The 18,942-nt window shown below is 37.6% G+C and overlaps 4 protein-coding genes across 4 annotated transcripts; 3 read left to right on the plus strand and 1 right to left on the minus strand.

Annotated features, from left to right (window-relative positions):
* Nucleotides 1,031–4,623, plus strand: LOC18766959 (TMV resistance protein N). Its single transcript, XM_020569565.1, has 4 exons — nt 1,031–1,791; nt 1,899–3,000; nt 3,120–3,395; nt 3,491–4,623. Exons 1-4 carry the CDS (start codon nt 1,292–1,294, stop codon nt 4,529–4,531), a joined length of 2,919 nt encoding a protein of 972 aa, XP_020425154.1. The 5' UTR covers nt 1,031–1,291; the 3' UTR covers nt 4,532–4,623.
* LOC18766511 (THO complex subunit 7A) lies at nt 5,934–7,365 on the plus strand. The gene is made up of 2 exons (XM_007200318.2): nt 5,934–6,749; nt 6,853–7,365. Exons 1-2 carry the CDS (start codon nt 6,156–6,158, stop codon nt 6,967–6,969), a joined length of 711 nt encoding a protein of 236 aa, XP_007200380.1. The 5' UTR covers nt 5,934–6,155; the 3' UTR covers nt 6,970–7,365.
* Nucleotides 9,224–9,823, minus strand: LOC18766610 (receptor-like protein 2). Its single transcript, XM_020570220.1, has one exon. The coding sequence runs from the start codon at nt 9,821–9,823 to the stop codon at nt 9,224–9,226; it is 600 nt and encodes a 199-aa protein (XP_020425809.1).
* Nucleotides 17,613–18,619, plus strand: LOC18767957 (vacuolar iron transporter homolog 4). The gene has a single exon (XM_007201752.2). The coding sequence runs from the start codon at nt 17,717–17,719 to the stop codon at nt 18,401–18,403; it is 687 nt and encodes a 228-aa protein (XP_007201814.1). The 5' UTR covers nt 17,613–17,716; the 3' UTR covers nt 18,404–18,619.

Genomic DNA, 18,942 nt, shown 5'->3' on the forward strand with positions numbered 1-18,942 from the left:
GCCATTAGTATAGATATACCTGTCCATTTTTAAGTAACATTAAAAACCTCACATGTGAAGAGGTCATAGTCCTATCCTAAAACGCAATAATTTGATCCAAAAATTCCTACAACACAATATGTTGGGGCTCAGTATCAGAGGTGTGAAGGAAGTTGAGGTTCTACATCAAAACTAATTGGCAATGAGAGGGTTGCCGAACTCCTTATAAACTCAAGTTATGTTCCTTTAACTTTTTAATGTAGGAAGCCTAACACGTGGATAAGACATATTGGCCTCGCTTGGTTCACGGAACGGATTTGAGGGGAAATCACTTCACATGTCATTTCCTAAGGAATGGGAAATGGAAGATTCCTTTTCTATGTTTGGTAATATTGGGAAAGTAACCAGGGGATATCACTTTATTTCATTTTTCATGTTTGTTTTGAGTAGGAATAGAACACAAAGTTCGTATAATTTTCCAAATATACCCATATTAAATCAAATAAAAAAATGCATTTAATGATATATTGTAATTCTAAATTGTTAATGAGGACCAAATGGGCATGAAAAATATGTATTTAATGTTGGCTCATTTCAAGGAAAAACATGAAATATACTGCCAAAGTGAAATGACCAAGACCAACAAAATGAAATGAAATTTCAAGGCAAAAGTGATCTAGTCCAAGCAAGTTCCCAACTTTCGTTTTATTTTTCTAGGGAGGAAGATATTTACATGACAACTTGAAGCTGTCCACTTTAGTAAGGAATCAAATCAATACGAACAAACACTTTAGTAAGGAAATCCACATCACCCCACTATAGAAAGGAAATAATGAGAAAGGACAAATGTTTTCCACAACACCCCACTTGGTGGGATGCGTTCTCTTTCTTCTCACAAAAGTGATTCGTTTTATTTTTCTAGGGAGGAAGATATTTACATGACAACTTGAAGCTGTCCACTTTAGTAAGGAATCAAATCAATAGGAACAAACACTTTAGTAAGGAAATCCACGTCACCCCACTATAGAAAGGAAATAATGAGAAAGGACAAATGTTTTCCACAACACCCCACTTGGTGGGATGCGTTCTCTTTCTTCTCACAAAAGTGATTGTGTCCAGCTTACTGATGCCGAGGGAATTGAACACATAATTGCTAAGTTAATGGCTTGACTTGAGTTTTAAGTAATTGCATTAATACTTACCTGCGTAGCTTCCTGGAACCTCTATCTGTGCTGATTTTTCTTTTCTTTCTAATCATTCTAGTTCCACAATCCCGTGCTCACAGAAGATTTCTTGAAACCACTACTTTCCAATGGCATCGAGCAGCCAAAGGGCCTTCACTTCAGCTACTGCAGTTTGTTCATGGAAATACGAAGTGTTTTTGAGTTTCAGGGGTGAGGACACTCGCAGGGGTTTTACAGACTATTTATACAAACAGTTGGACTGGCGAGGAATTAGAACTTTCAGGGATGATCCAGATCTTCAGAGAGGGGCAGATATCAATCCGGAGCTTCTGACCGCGATTGAACAATCAAGGTTTGCAATCATAGTTCTTTCAACAAACTATGCTTCATCAAGTTGGTGTTTGCGTGAACTAACCCATATTGTTCAGTCCATGAAAGAGAAGGAGAGAATTTTCCCAATTTTTTATGATGTGGATCCCTCTGATGTACGACATCAACGGGGGAGTATTGGGGCAGCCCTCGTTAACCATGAAAGGAATTGCGGGGAAGACAGACAAGAGGTGCTTGAGTGGAGAAATGCTTTAGAAAAAGTTGCCAATCTCGCTGGCTGGAATTCGAAGGATTATAGGTAAACATGAAGACCAGTTCTTGAATATTGCATTTCAGTTTTGCCATGCACTTTATCTACGATGTATTCACCTTATCTGATGATTTTTTTTTTCCTTCTACTTCTAGGTATGATACAGAGCTTATCACAGAAATTGTTGATGCAGTGTGGGATAAAGTGCGTCCCACATTTTCATTGTTAGATTCCTCAGACATATTAGTCGGACTTGATACTAAACTAAAGGAAATAGATCTGCATTTAGATACAAGCGCAAATGATGTGCGCTTTGTGGGGATATGGGGTATGGGCGGAATGGGTAAGACAACCCTAGCTAGATTAGTTTATGATAGAATTTCTCATAGTTTTGAAGGTAGCAGCTTTCTTGCAAATGTCAGAGAGGTTCATGCAACACATGGTCTAGTTCCTTTACAGAAACAGCTTCTTTCCGATATCTTGAGGGAAAAAAATATACAAGTTTATGATGCTTATAGTGGATTGACTATGATAAAGAGGTGTCTATGTAATAAAAAGGTTCTTCTCGTTCTTCATGATGTAGATCAATCAGACCAACTGGAAATGTTGATCAGAGAAAAAGACTGCTTTGGTTTGGGAAGTAGAATCATCATTACAACTAGAGATGAACATTTGTTCGTCGAACATGGGATAGAGAAAGTATATAAGGTCATGCCATTAACCCAAGACGAAGCTCTTTATCTCTTTAGTAGGAAGGCCTTTAGAAAAGATGACCTTGAAGAAGATTATCTAGAACTGTCTAAAAATTTCATAAACTACGCAGGAGGTCTTCCATTAGCTCTTAAAACTTTGGGGTCTTTTTTGTATAAAAGAAGTCGAGATGAATGGAAGAGTGCACTAGATAAACTGAAGCAAGCTCCTGACAGAAAAATTTTTCAAATGTTGAAAATAAGCTATGATGGACTAGAGGAGATGCAGAAGAAAATTTTTCTTGATGTTGCATGTTTCCATAAGTTTTATGACAAGGAAGAAGTGATTGAAATACTAGACAGTTGTGGTTTTGTTGGCACTCGTATTGTGATACATGTTCTTATTGAGAAATCTCTCTTGTCTATTTCAAACACGTGCCTGTCCATTCATGATTTGATACAAGAAATGGCATGGGAGATTGTTCGTCAAGAGTCTTTTGACGAGCCAGGTGGTCGCAGTCGCTTGTGGCTTCACAGTGACATCATTCATGTACTCACGAACAATACGGTAAGAAGTTGCACAAAAAATAAAATACCAAAGCCTTGGATAACATACCATAATTCCATTAATAACGATAAGAGAGACTTGATTATGACACTAACTTTTCTTTCATTCCTATTTACAAGGGAACGGAAACCATTGAAGGCATAGCCCTACGCTTGCATGAATTTGAAGCGGCACACTGGAATCCTGAAGCATTCACTAAGATGTGTAAACTAAGGTTGCTCAAGATTAATAATTTGCGCCTTTCTTTGGGCCCAAAGTATCTTCCCAATTCCTTAAGGATTCTGGAGTGGAGTTGGTATCCCTCCAAATGCCTGCCACCAAGTTTTCAACCTGTTGAGCTTGCTGAACTTCGTATGCAGCAAAGCAAAATTGATCACCTTTGGAATGGAATAAAGGTAAGACTTTGCAAGCTATTTCTTTTCAATCTCAATAAATTGTACGGTTCTTGGAAGTTTATTAATTTAATCTACCATTTTCATGTTTTGTACAGTACATGGTGAAGTTGAAATCTATTGATCTTAGTTACTCCGAGAACTTGACAAGGACCCCAGATTTCACAGGTACTCAGAATCTTGAGAGGCTGGTTTTTGAAGGTTGTACTAATCTTGTTAAGATTCATCCATCCATTGCCTCTCTCAAAAGACTAAGAGTTTTGAATTTTAAATACTGTAAAAGCATTAAGAGTCTCCCAGGCGAAGTAGAACTGGAATCTCTTGAAACATTTGATCTTTCTGGGTGCTCAAAAGTGAAAAAGATTCCGGAATTTGTGGGAGAAATGAAGAATTTTTCGAAGCTTTCTTTAAACTTCACTGCTGTTGAGCAAATGCCTTCATCAAATATACATTCCATGGCGAGTTTGAAGGAGCTTGATATGAGTGGAATTTCTATGAGAGATCCCCCATCTTCCCTGGTTCCAGTGAAAGATATCGAACTGCCTAGATCATGGCATTCTTTCTTCACTTTTGGCTTATTTCCAAGAAAGAATCCCCACCCTGTGAGTCTGGTGTTAGCTTCCTTAAAAGATTTACGCTTTTTGAAGCGTCTAAATCTGAATGACTGCAATCTTTGTGAAGGAGCAATACCTGAAGATATTGGTTTATTGTCCTCTTTAGAAGAATTAAATCTTGATGGAAACCATTTTGTTAGCCTTCCTGCAAGCATCAGTGGGCTTTCTAATCTTTGGAACATCACATTGAAGAATTGCAAAAGGCTTCAAAAATTGCCAAGCCTTCAATTAAACGGACTACTAGATATGTGTGTAAACACTGATAATTGTACTTCCTTGAAAATATTCCCAGATCCAACATCGACGTGCAATGGTTTAAGTTCTATGTCGATTAGTTCTTCCAATTGCTTCAATTTGATTGGCCATCAAGGTTCCAGTTCCATAATATTTTTAATGCTGAAGAAATTCCTTCAGGTACTTCTCCTTCTTCCTCCTTCCTCTTCCCTCTTTAGTTGTGTAGTACTATTTATATCCTTCCTTTGGTGCAGGAAATTCCTCGTTCTTTGGGCATCATCGATATTATAATTCCTGGAAGTGAAATTCCTGAGTGGTTCAATAATCAAAGTGTGGGAGACTCAGTAATTGAGCCACTACCTTCGGATTCTAATAGCACGTGGGTGGGGTTTGCTTTTTGTGCTCTATTTGTAGCTACTGCTACGAAACATAATTCAATCACTTTTCGTTGCCTTTGTCCAGAAGAGAAGACGTGGGTGAAGGTGAAGAAGTGTGGAGTCCGCGCACTATACGAACAAGACGCGGAAGAGCTCAACCGAACAATGAAACAATATTCCAACAGAAAGAATTCTTTTTATGAGGACGTCACAGATTGTGATTTTGACAAATCAGACAAGGTACAAGGTGCCATCACTAAGCGAACACGTGAACAGTACTGTACTGAGACAGGACCAAGCGGTACTGGTACCCTTGGCAAAGAATCACTCTGCAAAAGAATGAAAGAAGACTAATCGTATCCAAATTTGGTTGGGGGAGGAGAGTTCCGTCATCCGGAAGCCTAACGGGCGCATTTTACCGACTGAAGCATTTAAACATGGTTGGGAGACATCTATGTATGCTTAAATTGTTTCTTTCTTAGGCTAAATCTCACATGTGCTGTATAAATTCAATACGTTAATTAGTGAAGCCCTTTTGAGAGATTGACATTAACTCCAATATGACTTGTGCTGCAATTCCAGTACTTCATTTTTCCTTATACAAAAACTTTTTTTTTTTTTTTTTTCAGGCCTGTTATAACCCTTTCAAATGACTCATCAAATGTTACATTCATCCAAATAGTGACTTAATGACATTCAAAAATAGTTTCTCAAATTTAATTTTGCTTCCAAACTAATGGTGTCATGAACTTGAGCTTAATATCATCAACCGACCTTATTTGCACACATATTCAAAGAAATTATGTTTATATTTTATTTTTATTTTTTGGCATATGGAGAGAAGAGGAGTTGAACTTAGAACCTTGGATGTACGGATTAATGCTCTTAAATAAGACAAAATGGTCAATAAGATCTAGCCCAATGGAAAGGACTTTGACTTTGCTGACCAATGGTCTCAGTTTTGAACCTCCATGACACATTAACAGTATGTGTGTGAAAACCCTCCACTTCCAATATCGCTTGAATGGAAAAAAAGACAAAATTATAAAACGATGCTTCTACATTTATATAATTTACATAGTGGTTTTAAATTGGCCAAAATTGAGGTCGTACTTAGTATATATTTATACCCAAAAAATAAAAATCCACAAAAACTATCTATCCCCTTGGACGAAAATTTCCCAATTACTATCCCCTTACTAAAGCCACAAAGACTTCAGCCCGTAGACGTTCCCAATTGAAGGGACCCCCTTTTATCTTCCATTATTTGTTTTAGTTATTTATTTATTTATTGGTCTTATTTTATTTTATTTTATTTTCATAACTCTTAAAAATTCTGGATCCGGTGTAGGTGTAGAAGTGTTTTCCTTTGAAACACACTAAGAAACTACCGTTCGTGCAGACACAACAAACGTCATCCTTCACCGTTGGATCCCACAAACAGAATTAGGATTTGTGTTTCTGAGGATTCGAATTAGGGTTTGACGGCAAATTGCAAATCGAATTTATCCGACACTACAATCACCACGTTTGTATCGATGCTGGTAAAAGGAAGAAAGGTTTCTGGGCGGGGAGAGGCCGTGGCGGCGAACTACGCGTTCGGGCCGCTCGAAGATGACGTAATCATCAAGCACAGACTTCTCACTCGAACCACAACCACAAGAGGCGAACCCCCATTGAAGAAGCTCCAGAAGAAGTTCACATCCCTATTCGTCGAGCTCGACAAGAACGAGGACAACTATGGCGACTGCGACAAGCTGGCCAAAGCTTTCCTCCAAGAGCTCAGCACCTTCGAGATTCCGCTCCTCAAGAGCAAAGCGGTTGTGGATGCGAATCTCAGAGAGAAGCACAATTTTGACGAGTTGAGGGAGGAGATAAATCGGCAGATAGTGCAAGCGCAGACCGACATTGAATTGCTGAAGAAGCAGCTTGAGGAGAGTAAAATCGAAAGAAGGCATAAGGAGGAGTGTGAGGCAATCAGGAAAATGATCGCTACGCAACCGCCTCGGTCCGAAACGCTCAAAATCATATCCGATTTGGAGAAAGAGATTGCCGCTTTGGACGCTGAGAACACGGCAAGTTCGAGGATGCTGGAGCTCCGAAAGAAGCAGTTTGCTCTGCTCTTGCATGTGGTATGCAGCTCTGTTAAATTCCCCAATTTTCGATTATGTTGCCTGCATTAAGCAGTAGAACCCTTTTGAAATTAGGTTTAATTTTTATTTGATGTTTTTGCAGGTGGATGAGTTGCAGAACACCATAGAGGAAGAGCAGAAGAGTTTGATTGAGGAGAAAGAGCACAAACACGGAATGGAGGATGCAAGTGGGGGCTTGGAACCCATGCATGTTGATTAGAGTATACAATGCATCTCTTGGTTTTGCAGTTGTAAGATTGTGTTTTTCATGAATGGGTTTCTATCTATGCATGATCTCTCTTGATTTACAGGAACAGGAATGTGAGAGCGGTGCTTTACAGATGCAATATGTCAGCGATATTTTGAATTTCTTAATTTTGTGCAACTTGTAGATTTTCTTGCATACTGCTTCACCAAGTTCACATGATGGGTAGAACTTTGCCAGAACTACTTTCTGGATCAATTTCAATGTAGTTAATTGTATAAGCCTAATGCTTGTGTACATTGCATTTGAGTGTAATATTACAGTGTGCATCCAGATAAATATTGAGAAGTCAAAAATGCATACTTCTTTTTTTTGGGGTAGTGTCAAATAAACTCTTGTGCTTTTCATTTTCCATGTACAATGGCTACTGTGGCTTTACTCAAGTGGAGAAAATGCTTTCCAAAGTACCTTAGGATGCAACATTGATGCATCGCAGTGTTTTGACTATTTGATGCTAGTTTTTGAACATAAAACAAATATATATTTGTTGTCACATATGCTATCAAAATGCTAAGGGTTTTTGTTTTTATTTTTTCAATCACCCCAGTTGTATTTGTGTTTGCCTTATAAAGAGAAAGGTATAACTATTGATCACCAGAGTGGGTAGTGGGGAGACTACACTTTTGCTAAACAAGTCTTCCTCCATGGTAGATTTGGTTTCCCTGTTCCTATACATTGAGAGAGTATGTATATGTTAAATATGTTTCTTTTAGATGAGATGACTACCTGTTACATTCATGTTTCAAGTGAGAGGTTTTTGGCTAGTTCCTGGGAAGCAAAGTGGCATAATTTGTCCTATAGCTTGGGACATCAGGAAGCAATGAAATGGGGATAGTTTGAGATTTGGCATTGAATTTGGTGTTTATGTTCTGGTACCTGTTTTTTAGTTCTTTATGGTTTTAGATAGTGAATAATCCATTTTGCCTATGTACTGTGTATGTAGATGGATTTTCACTACGCCACATTAGATTTTATTTCCTTAGTATTTGTGATTGATCTTGATATTGGATGCATATGTGCCTCTCCTTAATCTTTTTATTTTTTATAACAAGTGATGCCACAGCCCTATTCAATTGGGCATGGTTTTTCAGGGTTTAGTATTTGTGAGGTCAGAAGTACAAGAATAAGGTTGTAGGGTGTACTTTTAGAGGAGGTGAATGTGTAGGGACTTCCTCGTTATCTCCATGCATACTTGTACTTCTTTTAGTGGTAATTGGTCTTCGAAAAATGAACAAAAAGTATGGTGGATTTTTGTGAACTGTTTGATGAGGCCTTAATGGCTTATTGGAAGCAGATTTTTTATAACGTATTGGTAGTAGATTTTAACGTATCGATTAGAACCATGTTCGTGTTTCATAGAGTGTAGATGATGTTGTAAGGTGGTATGTGTGTAGAGAATGTATCAAGGTTCCTCTCCACATGCATTGTGAATCATGTTGAATCAGGACTGTGTACTGCCTTGACTGAAGTTTAGGTTAGGTACTCAAAAGGGTAATCAAAAAGTCAAAGATATAGACAAATGTACGTTTATTGGACAGATGGTGAGGAAATGGTGATGATATTTTGTACAGTGGGTACAAAATATTGGTTTGGGTCGAGTGAGTGATGATTTTTTGCTTGTATGTTTGAGTTGGATGGCACTCTCGTGTTCAGGTGGAGTGCTACATAGAAGAAAGAGGGTAGTCTTGGAGATAGAATTTGTATAAAGCTAAAGATGGTGTTTAGGAATTTTGCTGTCTGGGTCTTTCATTGTGTGTCTTTCTTTGTTATAAACTGAATGGGTTTTGAGGCATAAGTTTGTGGGGTAAGCCATGGATTACAGTTAGGAGAGACAAGTCTGTAAGGGTTTCGCAGGTTTATGGAGATGCAAGAGTGAAGAAATGGCACCTCTAGCTCTGATTGATCCTTCAATTGTGATATATATTGTAAGTATCAAGCTATAAGGAGATTATAACATGTTTTTCTCTGTATCGTATCGTTTTTATTGTTCTTTTTATTTTTTGTTCATTAACATAAAGAATAGCCTGATTGCTGAAAAGAATTAAGAGATCAATACACAAAAAAGCTGAAATACATGAAGGATAAAGTACAATCTAGATCCTAACCCTTCTTTGCATCGCAGCCACACACACTGTGATCATTACATAGAGTCTGTCTTGTACATTGTCTGAAAATTGGAAATATGCACATCCCCATCTCTTCTTAAACATTAAGGGACCACAAACTCCCCAAAATCCCACAATGAATCCAAGCGCAAGGGAAATATAAAACCATGGGATTTCGTGCCCATTGTCCACATCTTGATTATTCTTATTACCTTATTACCTGCATCAATCCCGTTAGTTCCCAGGCATCCATTTGGGTGGGGAGGCACCACAAAGTTTCTGGTTCCCCTCAAATGCAGAGGCATTGAAGCCTTGGAGCTGAGTACTTGTTGGTATTGTCCTTCAAGATTATTGTAGGAGACATTGAAAAATGACAAGAAATTAAGACTCCTCAATGATGTTGGGATTTTTCCAGACAAATGATTCACAGAGAGATCCACCGTATCCATATTTTTGAGATTGGATATTTGGTCTGGAATTTCTCCGGAGAAGTTGTTGCTAAGATCCAACGCATGAAGAAGCTGCAGTCCACCAATCTCAACAGGTATGCTGCCACTAATGCTATTGTTGTGTAGGTATATCGATGGCGGCAAAAAAGACAAATAGGTGTATTGTAAAGCTTGAGCACCATCAGGTTGGATGAAGATAGGCAGTTCAAGAAAATTATGGTCTACTTGAGCTGCAGCTTGTTCCGAAACCAACATGGGTAGTTTGCATAGCTCCTTTGGAAATTCACCAGAAATTAGGTTGGAGTCAAAGTTCATCTAAAAGAGCCTTGGAACAGTTCCCAACCAACTAGGGATTGAGCCTGTGATTCTATTAAAAGGCATGTCCAAGATCCCTAGCTTTTTGAGCTTATATAACCACATAGGTATTTGACCAGTGAGATCACAATCACCCAAGCTAAAATTCGAAGATTTTCGAATCTGTCGAAACCAACCATGTCTTCATCAGTCGGCATTTCCTCACCTACAAAACTATACGGAAGGAGGGTCGCAAGACTCTTGGAACCCATTAATATCTTCATTGCCCCTGTGACATTTGTCAGTTCGTTGGGAAGGAGGGTCGCAAGACTCTTGGAACCCATTAATATCTTCATTGCCCCTGTGACATTTGTCAGTTCGTTGGCACCAAGCGAAAGGTAGGACAAGGATTTTAATGAAAGAATCTCAGGTTGTATTTGCCCCTCTACATAGCCTAATTGCTTTCAGGGACTTGCTTGGGTAAAGGCTTATTGGCAAGTGAGCACTGAAGGAATTACTTCCTAGGTCAAGTTTACTAAGTTGACTAAGTTTGGAGAAATTTAGGGTGGAGATTTCTCCTTCGAAGTTGTTGAATCCCAGATTCAGTTCTATAAGGCTTGTGCAGTTCATCAAAGATGGGGGCAGAGAACCTTCTAAATTGTTGAAATGAAGGAGCATGAGTTTTAGCGTGGAGAGTTACCTAGTATTTTTAGGTAGCTTGCCAACCAAGTTATTATGCTAGAGGTCGAGGACTGCAAGGTTGGTGAAATTGACAATTCTATTGCTAACGGGTCAGTTAAGCGAATTCATCGGTAAAGCAATTTCTTGAAGTGTTGTTGCATTATAGATATCATCCGGAAGTTCTCCAGAGAGATTATTGTAACCAGCATGAAAAACCTGTAGTTTGGAACATTCCTCTAGTTCGGGAGAAATTTTGCCACTACATTTATTCAAGGAAAAATCTAGTACCCTAATGAAGGGGGAAGAATGAAGACATAGAGGACGCGATAAATCTGGTGAAGGTATTGTTGCTGACAATGAAACTAGTCAAGTTCCAAGCATGTTGGAAAGAACGAAGATGGGATTGCACCGTGGAAGCAATTGCTGGACAAATCCACGACTTGGATATTACTACTGGATGGTAGAGAAAATGGAAGCTCTTCGGAAAGAAGGTTATGGCTCAAATCAAGGATTTCAAGGCGATTCAACGACAAGAGGAATCCGATTTCAAGTGAACCATAAAGTGAGTTGTGTGAGAGAACCAAGGGAAAAGGGAAACTCACCTCCTTTGAGCCCTTTGGAGGGTAAGAGCAATTGGGTTACCCATCCATCTTTACAAGTGATGCCTTCCAAGAGCAACAATTATCAGAATTCCAATTTAAAGTAGGAGAAGACAGATTGAGTGCCAAGGACAGGAGAGAGCTGCGCTCAGTTTGGTTGCATGCATGGTTCGTAGATATATGGTGCTAGAGAATACTAGAATTAAAAAAAAGCAAAATTGCTTTGAGTGATGAAGCTCAACTAGCATGCTTGTTCTTTGTGGAACTGCCATATTTGTTATAGATTGCTGAGAGGCTTGTATATATATACATATACATATACATATATATATATAGACACACACACACGCATTAATGTGATGACCAAACTATCAAGAAACAACGTAAGAAAAGATAAATGATATCCTGTAAAACTCATGGGTGCCATAGAGGATAAATAGAGATGTCTACCTCCACAAGCTACTGGAAATGTTGACATAAAATCTTAATTAATTGAGGAAATTTCTTGGCAGGTAAACCTTATAATGTATAATTTGCAAGCCTTTTCACTTCCCAAATGCCACTAGAACATGGTTACCAGAGAAGTTCTCGGATAATTTTCCTGTGATATATGCATATATGTATAGATTATGCTTTCGCATGTCAAAAATTCCAAGGCTTCCAAGAACTTCAAAGTGTTATTTGATTCGAGTTTTTGACTGGAAATGGTGGCGAGAGCAACATAACAAGGACATTAGTGATTAATTAGGAGTACAGGAAAAGGACTGGGCTCTGTATAATATATAGATAAATCAGCCCTTGAATGCCTTCTTTTCATCGTATGTGGTCCCTACGTACTTTAGTTTTCATGCCATCTTTAACGGCATATTCTTACGTACAGTTTAACGGCATAATCTCTATGTGCAGAAATTCGGGATCTCATTTGGACAACTAATTAGAATCAAACAGGTAGACTATGATAATGATAAAATAGTTAAATACTTTTAGTGAGCTGACGTTTTTTAGGGATGATTTCTGAAGGGAAATGATATTAACACTTCAAAATAGTGATCTTGCACTCCTTTATATTTTATTTTTGGCCAAAAGTCACTTTTAGTCACTGTAATTTGGCACTTCAATCATTTTTGACCTTGTAGTTTCAATTCCATCAAGTTTGCCATTGTAGTTTCATATTTGTAGAAATTCAAGGACATGTTAGTATTCTTGTCAATTTCTTTAACGATGTAAAGGGCAATTTCGTCAATTCAAAACCCTATAGCGTAAAAGCTTGTCTAAAATTCTCCCCATTTTATATTAGGACACAAAATTCAACCACTAATCCCAATTTTTGAAGAAACCTAAATCCAAATGACCAATTTCAAGCCTTAATATGAAATTAGGGGAGTTTCAGACGAGTTTTTATACTCAAGGATTTTGGATTGATGAAATTGCCCTTGCCCCGTCAAAGAAATTGATAGGAATACTAACTTATCCTTGAATTGCTACAAATACAAAACTACATGGTCAAAATAGACGGAATTAAAACTATAGGGTCAAAAGTGATTGAAGTGCCAAAACTACAGGGACCAAGAGTGATTTTTTAGCCTTTATTTTTTAACTAAAAAAGAGGAGTGCATAATATCCAACCAAAAAGAAAAAAAGAACTGCTAATAACATCTCCCTTTCTAAATGGAAAATACAAAAATAGACATTTCAGATTACTGAAGTGAACTACATATGACTTCTTTTTTTTTTTTCCCCTTTTTCCTAAGGTTTTAGTGCAGTAGAAAGAAAATTCAAGGCTCTAATTCTGTTTTCCTATATTTTTGTGGGAAGCCCTCTATGGGGCCTACTTTGCGCTTACATTTTAAGAATTATTGGCCTTTCAAGTAACGTAGACATGAAATATTTCTAGTTTCATTGTTCATGACTAGTGACATTTAGGTCTTCCCCTAGTTGGAAAATATCTTAAAGTTCACGGGATAAAAGAATATCAATATTCAGCCTCCATTTGGTACACCATGCAGTTTAGAGGCTTTGAGGAGGACCACGGGATATATGGCACAACCATTTCAAACACTCCAAAACAGAAGAAGCCCAAATCGAGAATCAAAGTTGCTTGAAACAAGTCATTCTATAATGAGGGCATTATATAAAGACCTTAAATAAAGTTTTATCTCATAATCGTTGGATTAAATTAATCGTTGCAATTTGAGAATAGTAAATTCGAGTTTTGATTTGGTACTACTTCTGAAAGGGTTTGACATACAATTTTAAAAGTGTTTTTGTGGACATAAAAGCGTTTTCCAGCACAGTAGAGAAAAAGCCTTGTAAATATGAATGGGCAGATGAGCCCAATAAACACTTTAGATTTTTTATAAATATTTCAACTTACTTGGGGCTTGTTGGGGGAGTAATTTTGGAGAGACCAATAATCACTGCTATAGAGAATCATTTTACCTTATATTCATTTAAGGACTTATTTAGGAGTGATTTTCGGAGGGCCACAATCACTTGTGGGGAGAAGCAACTCCAACATGCGTCTCCATATATCACTTTAAGTGGGTTTAAATGATTACGGAAAAAAACACCTCCTATATGCTTCTCCATAAAATCAATTAAAACCACTTAAAGTGATTGTTGACCTATCTAGAACTAAAATCAGTCCCAAACGAGCCTTTATAATACAAGCGCTCCTACAAAAATACTTATATGAGCACAAATGTCTTCTAAATGGCCCTAAAATTATCTACCTTTGGTAACGAGATGCATGTACTTTTCTTTTGTATTTTTTTTGTGATTTGAGCTGAAACAAGAAGACATGAGCTCTCGTGCACACATAGAAGAGTGTTAAACTAACTCCTTTTTGGAAGTTGATCCCCTTGTTGAATTCAAGGTGTATTCCACTATAATCCAATTGAACTCGATATGGATATGACAGGCCTAACCCACAAAAACATCACATACACCATGACCAGTAGTCTCCATATTATATTGTGGAGGCAATGCAGTCCCATCCCAGCAAACTCACTCACACAGTGGTGAATTAGGGCAACAAAAAGACGTGAAAGAAATTAGGTTGGTTTTATTTTTGTCCAACATATTGCATATGCTATTAGCTCAATGTTACCATTACTTGTTCTACATGCAGCTCCAGATCAAAGTGGGCCACCGCATGAAACACTAATGCTACGATAATGTTGCTACAATCGACCACCCAAAGGAAAGGACTTTCTTTTTTTAAGTATAACCTAAACAATGAAACGAAAATGAAAGACTTCGTATTAAGTATAAAACTAATGTTATGATTCAAGTCTAGACGATGTAACCCTCGACGAGGAGGAGGAGAAATTTTTGTGTGCGACCGAAGCCTTTAACCAAACGTTGATACACAGAGAGTCCCACCAAATACAAGGGCACTCTCTATATTGTTATAAGTGTGGGACAAAACGAGTTGGCGACACATGATAATCTGTTGTGCTCTCGAAAGTCTATAGCCTACACGAAGTATGAGCTGACTCCCATTTTTCACAATTTTCCATTCCATGCAAAAAAAAGTATATGAGTAACTATACATAGTCTTGTTTTATTTTGTAGTTTTATCTTTTAAGAAGATGAAAAGAGATACACAAAATATAAGTTTGGAGAAGAAGAGTGATTGAACGGAGAAGAGGTGCTCTGGTTTTGAGAGAAAAAAGAGTTTAGTTCTTTGATGCTAAAGGGAAAATCTACATGCATGATTTATAAACGATAAGGCATGATTAAAGAAAAAGTCAAGCATAACTTAAAGACAATCCTGATCTCTTGGACTATAGGGGTCCAAGAGATTAGTGGTCACTCACCGTTGAATGTAAATTCAACGGTTCACTCACTCTTGCACTTCTTTTAAGAAACTTTTTTGAACCATTGAATTAATATTCAACGGTGGGTGACCACAATCTCTTGGACTCCTGTGGTCCAAGAGATCGGTACAATACATAATAATTAAATCTATGATTTCATAACAAGATTAAATCCATAGTTTCACAACGAAAGTTTGATTTCGGAAATAATATGGTAGAAAGAGCGTATTCTATGAGTATATATGTTAGATATAACCAAAAAAGAAAGATTTAGATTGATATCATTCACCCATTGTTTGGGATAATGATTTAAATATACTTTTTCAGCTACCTAATATCCAAAGTTGTTGCTTGGCCATGATCAGGGAGGGGTTTTGGCTTCAAGTAGAGAAAACAATTGGGTGGTCCACTAAAAGAATTAAAACACAGACATTCAAAAAGCTTCTTTGGTACGTTGGCTGTACACAAAACAAAAGTCATTTATTGCTCCAAATAGGGCCATAAAAAAGCCATTTGAGTGGGATTGTGGGACGCTGAAAAGAAAGGACGAGAGAAGATAAAGAACCCTAATTCGTTTTCTTTGACTCAATTTAAAATCAAGGTGGTGGTGGCATTCGTATGGAATGCACACTCCCTTCCATTTTCTTATATTATCCAATCCCCACTCTTTCTTTATCGACACTCAGTGCTTTCTTCTTCAGCAATCCATTGCTCAACTTTTTTTTAGTAGGTTCTTCAGCAATCATACTTAGTATAAGTTGGTGTTCTGTGGCATACATATGATAGGAATTTATTAATCAAATGGTGGTGCAAAAGAATATTACAAAGCAGCTAATTAATATACTGCTGACATGGGAAGAGGGTTTACACAAATATCATTGGATGTCTAGGGTTCGAACCTCTACCCACATGGGTGGAAGTGGAAGAACTCAACCAACTGAGTTATACCCCACTGCCATTATCACATACTAACGCGTGTACTAACACATCTTTCTTGAGCAGATTTGGTGACTCTTGATTTATTGGAATCGATGAAATTTTGTTGAACTTCCACTACGATAATCGAGGATTTCGATTAATTTGGCAAAGCCTTATAATGAACTCTTTTACTAATGGACACTCATGATTATCATATAAGTCATATGAAACTGACAATTTGATGGTATAACATTCAATCTGTTTACTCTTTTATGAACAGATTGGAGCTTCTTTCTTTTTCACAAATTTGGGTTAACTGCAGCACATGTTTATATGAGCTAACATGTATAAATCCCATTGATTTGATGTCTATGGGATCAGGAAATAGTTTAGAATCCACAGAAAATTGGGTCAATTACATTTTATATGTAGTATGCTTCTGGCAAACCAAGTCATAGAAACCACGTCCACTTGATTCTTTCAGATAAGCAAAGCTAATATACCAAAATATAAACTATATAATAAGAAGACCATAACCGAAAGAGTTAGAAAAAGACATAAAGGGAAGGGAAAGCCTTGAATTATTGCATCCGTTTTGATAACCATGTACGAAAGATTGCATAAGGGTTTGTCTTTCCAGCTTTTGTCTGGTTCCATAGTCACGCTTTGCTCATGAACTCGGTTTTTTTTTTTTTTTTAACAGGTGTAACTGCTTAAAAGTATGTCTTTAATTTCCTTTTACGTTTCCTCTTAATCTTGGTGATCATTAAGTTGTTTGTGTTCTAGATCTTTCTATTATTCTTCTTGCTTATCAGTTTTATTCCTCTGATCACATTCGTCTGTTTGTTCGAATTTCCGATCTTGAATTTCTTCTTTATTGTCTTTATTTTGATACAAGCGATAGTCTAAATTAATCTATAAAGAGGGAGATTTGAACATGAGTGCAAGAAGACAGACTCGATCAACTGGCCTAACCCACATTTGCATCTTTAATTTTCTTCTTAATTTCAAATATTAGAAGCTTATGGAACAATTGGCTCAAAGCAAAGCTGGTCGAGATCCACCAGCAATCTCAGCTCAACTTTATTCGGCCCTCAATAATTTTATCAGCTATATTAAATCTATCTATATTACAATATCGTTCTTTTTTCTTTTTCTTTTTCTTTTTAGGTGCTACTTTTTTTTTTCTTTTTATCCTCTGAAGATATTGAGCATTCATACATTTAAGGTCAACACCTAGTAGGATTTGCATCACTAAAACTTTGAGCATTGTCGTGGATCACTTGTATAAGAGAACAAGGTATTAAGGGTATCTGCTTTTAAAATTATATCTTTCTAAAAAGTTTTATTCCCATATGTAAATCAAAAACTTAAATTAATGATTTCTGCTTTCACCCTTTTTATTTTAGAATTAGTTTTCCCTTTTATTTATTTCATCTTTCTCAGATGATATCTCAGTTAAATTCATGCTAATAGGGTTTCACTTCCGTACTGAATTAGTGGACATATCATATGAATTCCACTTTCTACCAAACTACGACGCAAGTCTCACCCATTTGACCACCAAGGCATTTAGTCAAATTAACTAATTATTTTTTAAATATTATTTTTTTTAGATGAAGCAAAAATAAACACACTTGTTCTTTGCTTTTTTTCCCATTAGTGGCTATCCCCCACCTTTGCCTCCCTCATAATTGAACCTTTTCCACCATAAATACCATAGTTGAGTGCGTGTGTCCTCCACACTTCTCAAATCTCTCTCTCCCTCATTTCAGAACAACACATCCATAATCCTTAATCCTTCCCCATTATCCACTTTTCTCATTCATTTTTCCATGGCGCCAAACAGCCAAACATCCCTTAACGAAGTCAAGTGTGCCATCCCAATCACCACAAACGACCTAGAACACCAACAAACCCTAGATCAAAACGAGTTCGACTACTCAAAACGCTCCCAGTGGCTTCGCGCTGCCGTCCTAGGCGCCAATGATGGCTTAATCTCAACGGCGTCGTTGATGATGGGCGTGGGAGCTGTCAAGGAAGACATCAAGGCCATGATCCTAACTGGGTTCGCCGGACTAGTAGCCGGGGCATGCAGCATGGCCATTGGAGAGTTTGTCTCTGTGTACTCCCAGTTGGACATAGAGGTGGCTCAAATGAAAAGGGACGATCAGAACAAGCAAAAGACTCCGGCACACGTGGCGGAAGATGGTGATAGCGAGGGAGACAATGAAAAGGAGAGCCTGCCCAACCCGTTGCAAGCTGCGGCTGCTTCAGCTCTTGCGTTTTCAGTAGGGGCAATGGTCCCATTGCTAGCAGCTTCGTTCATAAGGGAGTATAAGGTGAGGTTAGGAGTTGTGGCTGCAGCTGTGAGCTTGGCTTTGGTGGTGTTTGGGTGGTTGGGGGCTAAATTAGGGAAGGCACCAATTATGAGATCAATGATGAGGGTTTTGGTTGGAGGTTGGATGGCCATGGCTATAACCTTTGGGTTAACCAAGTTGATTGGCTCTAGTGGGCTGTGAAACACCTTGATCTCACATCCATTGTAACTGTGTTATTAGATGTTTCATCTTTTTTATGTTCCCTTTTTTTCTACTTTTGGTTTTTGTGTAATGAAAGATGACAAGATGTGTATAGGGAGTGAGTTTTGCTAATTTTCTTGGTGTAAGTTGAGTCTTAAAAGAAAGGAAACGCATAGTATTATTGGGGAATAAAAGTACTAAAGATCACGCACATAACTGATCATATCTTTTATTTTGAGGAATGTAAGTGGGATTTCCCGGGGCCTCTTTAATTTAATTAACAAAGAACTTATTCTAACACACACTATCAAATCAAATCAAGGTTTGTAATTTGAAACCACTAGTCTGCAAATCAAGACGCTTTTTCACGCGATGAGATTCGCTGTCTCCATTTTCCATGTCCCGTCGTATCCCTTGTATAATTTTTTGACACGTGTCCAACAACTTAACCCTAATATAACATTGTTAACTTGAATAAATTAGAAAAATAAAAACTAAACGTTAAAAGAATAAATATAACCAAACAGCCACCAGTGTCC

Source organism: Prunus persica, chromosome G8 (assembly GCF_000346465.2).
Source record: "Prunus persica cultivar Lovell chromosome G8, Prunus_persica_NCBIv2, whole genome shotgun sequence".
NCBI classification, from domain to species: domain Eukaryota; kingdom Viridiplantae; phylum Streptophyta; class Magnoliopsida; order Rosales; family Rosaceae; genus Prunus; species Prunus persica.

What these genes read in the sequence shown, in the direction of transcription:
- LOC18767957 (XM_007201752.2), top strand. Translation starts at nt 17,717, where the DNA reads ATGGCGCCAAACAGCCAAACATCCCTTAACGAAGTCAAGTGTGCCATC.
- LOC18766610 (XM_020570220.1), bottom strand. Translation starts at nt 9,823, where the DNA reads ATGTTGGTTTCGGAACAAGCTGCAGCTCAAGTAGACCATAATTTTCTT.
- LOC18766959 (XM_020569565.1), top strand. Translation starts at nt 1,292, where the DNA reads ATGGCATCGAGCAGCCAAAGGGCCTTCACTTCAGCTACTGCAGTTTGT. An exon ending in TGGAATTCGAAGGATTATAG is followed by an intron (nt 1,792 to 1,898) that starts GTAAACATGAAG and finishes TTCTACTTCTAG; the next exon opens with GTATGATACAGAGCTTATCA. An exon ending in ACCTTTGGAATGGAATAAAG is followed by an intron (nt 3,396 to 3,490) that starts GTAAGACTTTGC and finishes TGTTTTGTACAG; the next exon opens with TACATGGTGAAGTTGAAATC.
- LOC18766511 (XM_007200318.2), top strand. Translation starts at nt 6,156, where the DNA reads ATGCTGGTAAAAGGAAGAAAGGTTTCTGGGCGGGGAGAGGCCGTGGCG. An exon ending in TTGCTCTGCTCTTGCATGTG is followed by an intron (nt 6,750 to 6,852) that starts GTATGCAGCTCT and finishes ATGTTTTTGCAG; the next exon opens with GTGGATGAGTTGCAGAACAC.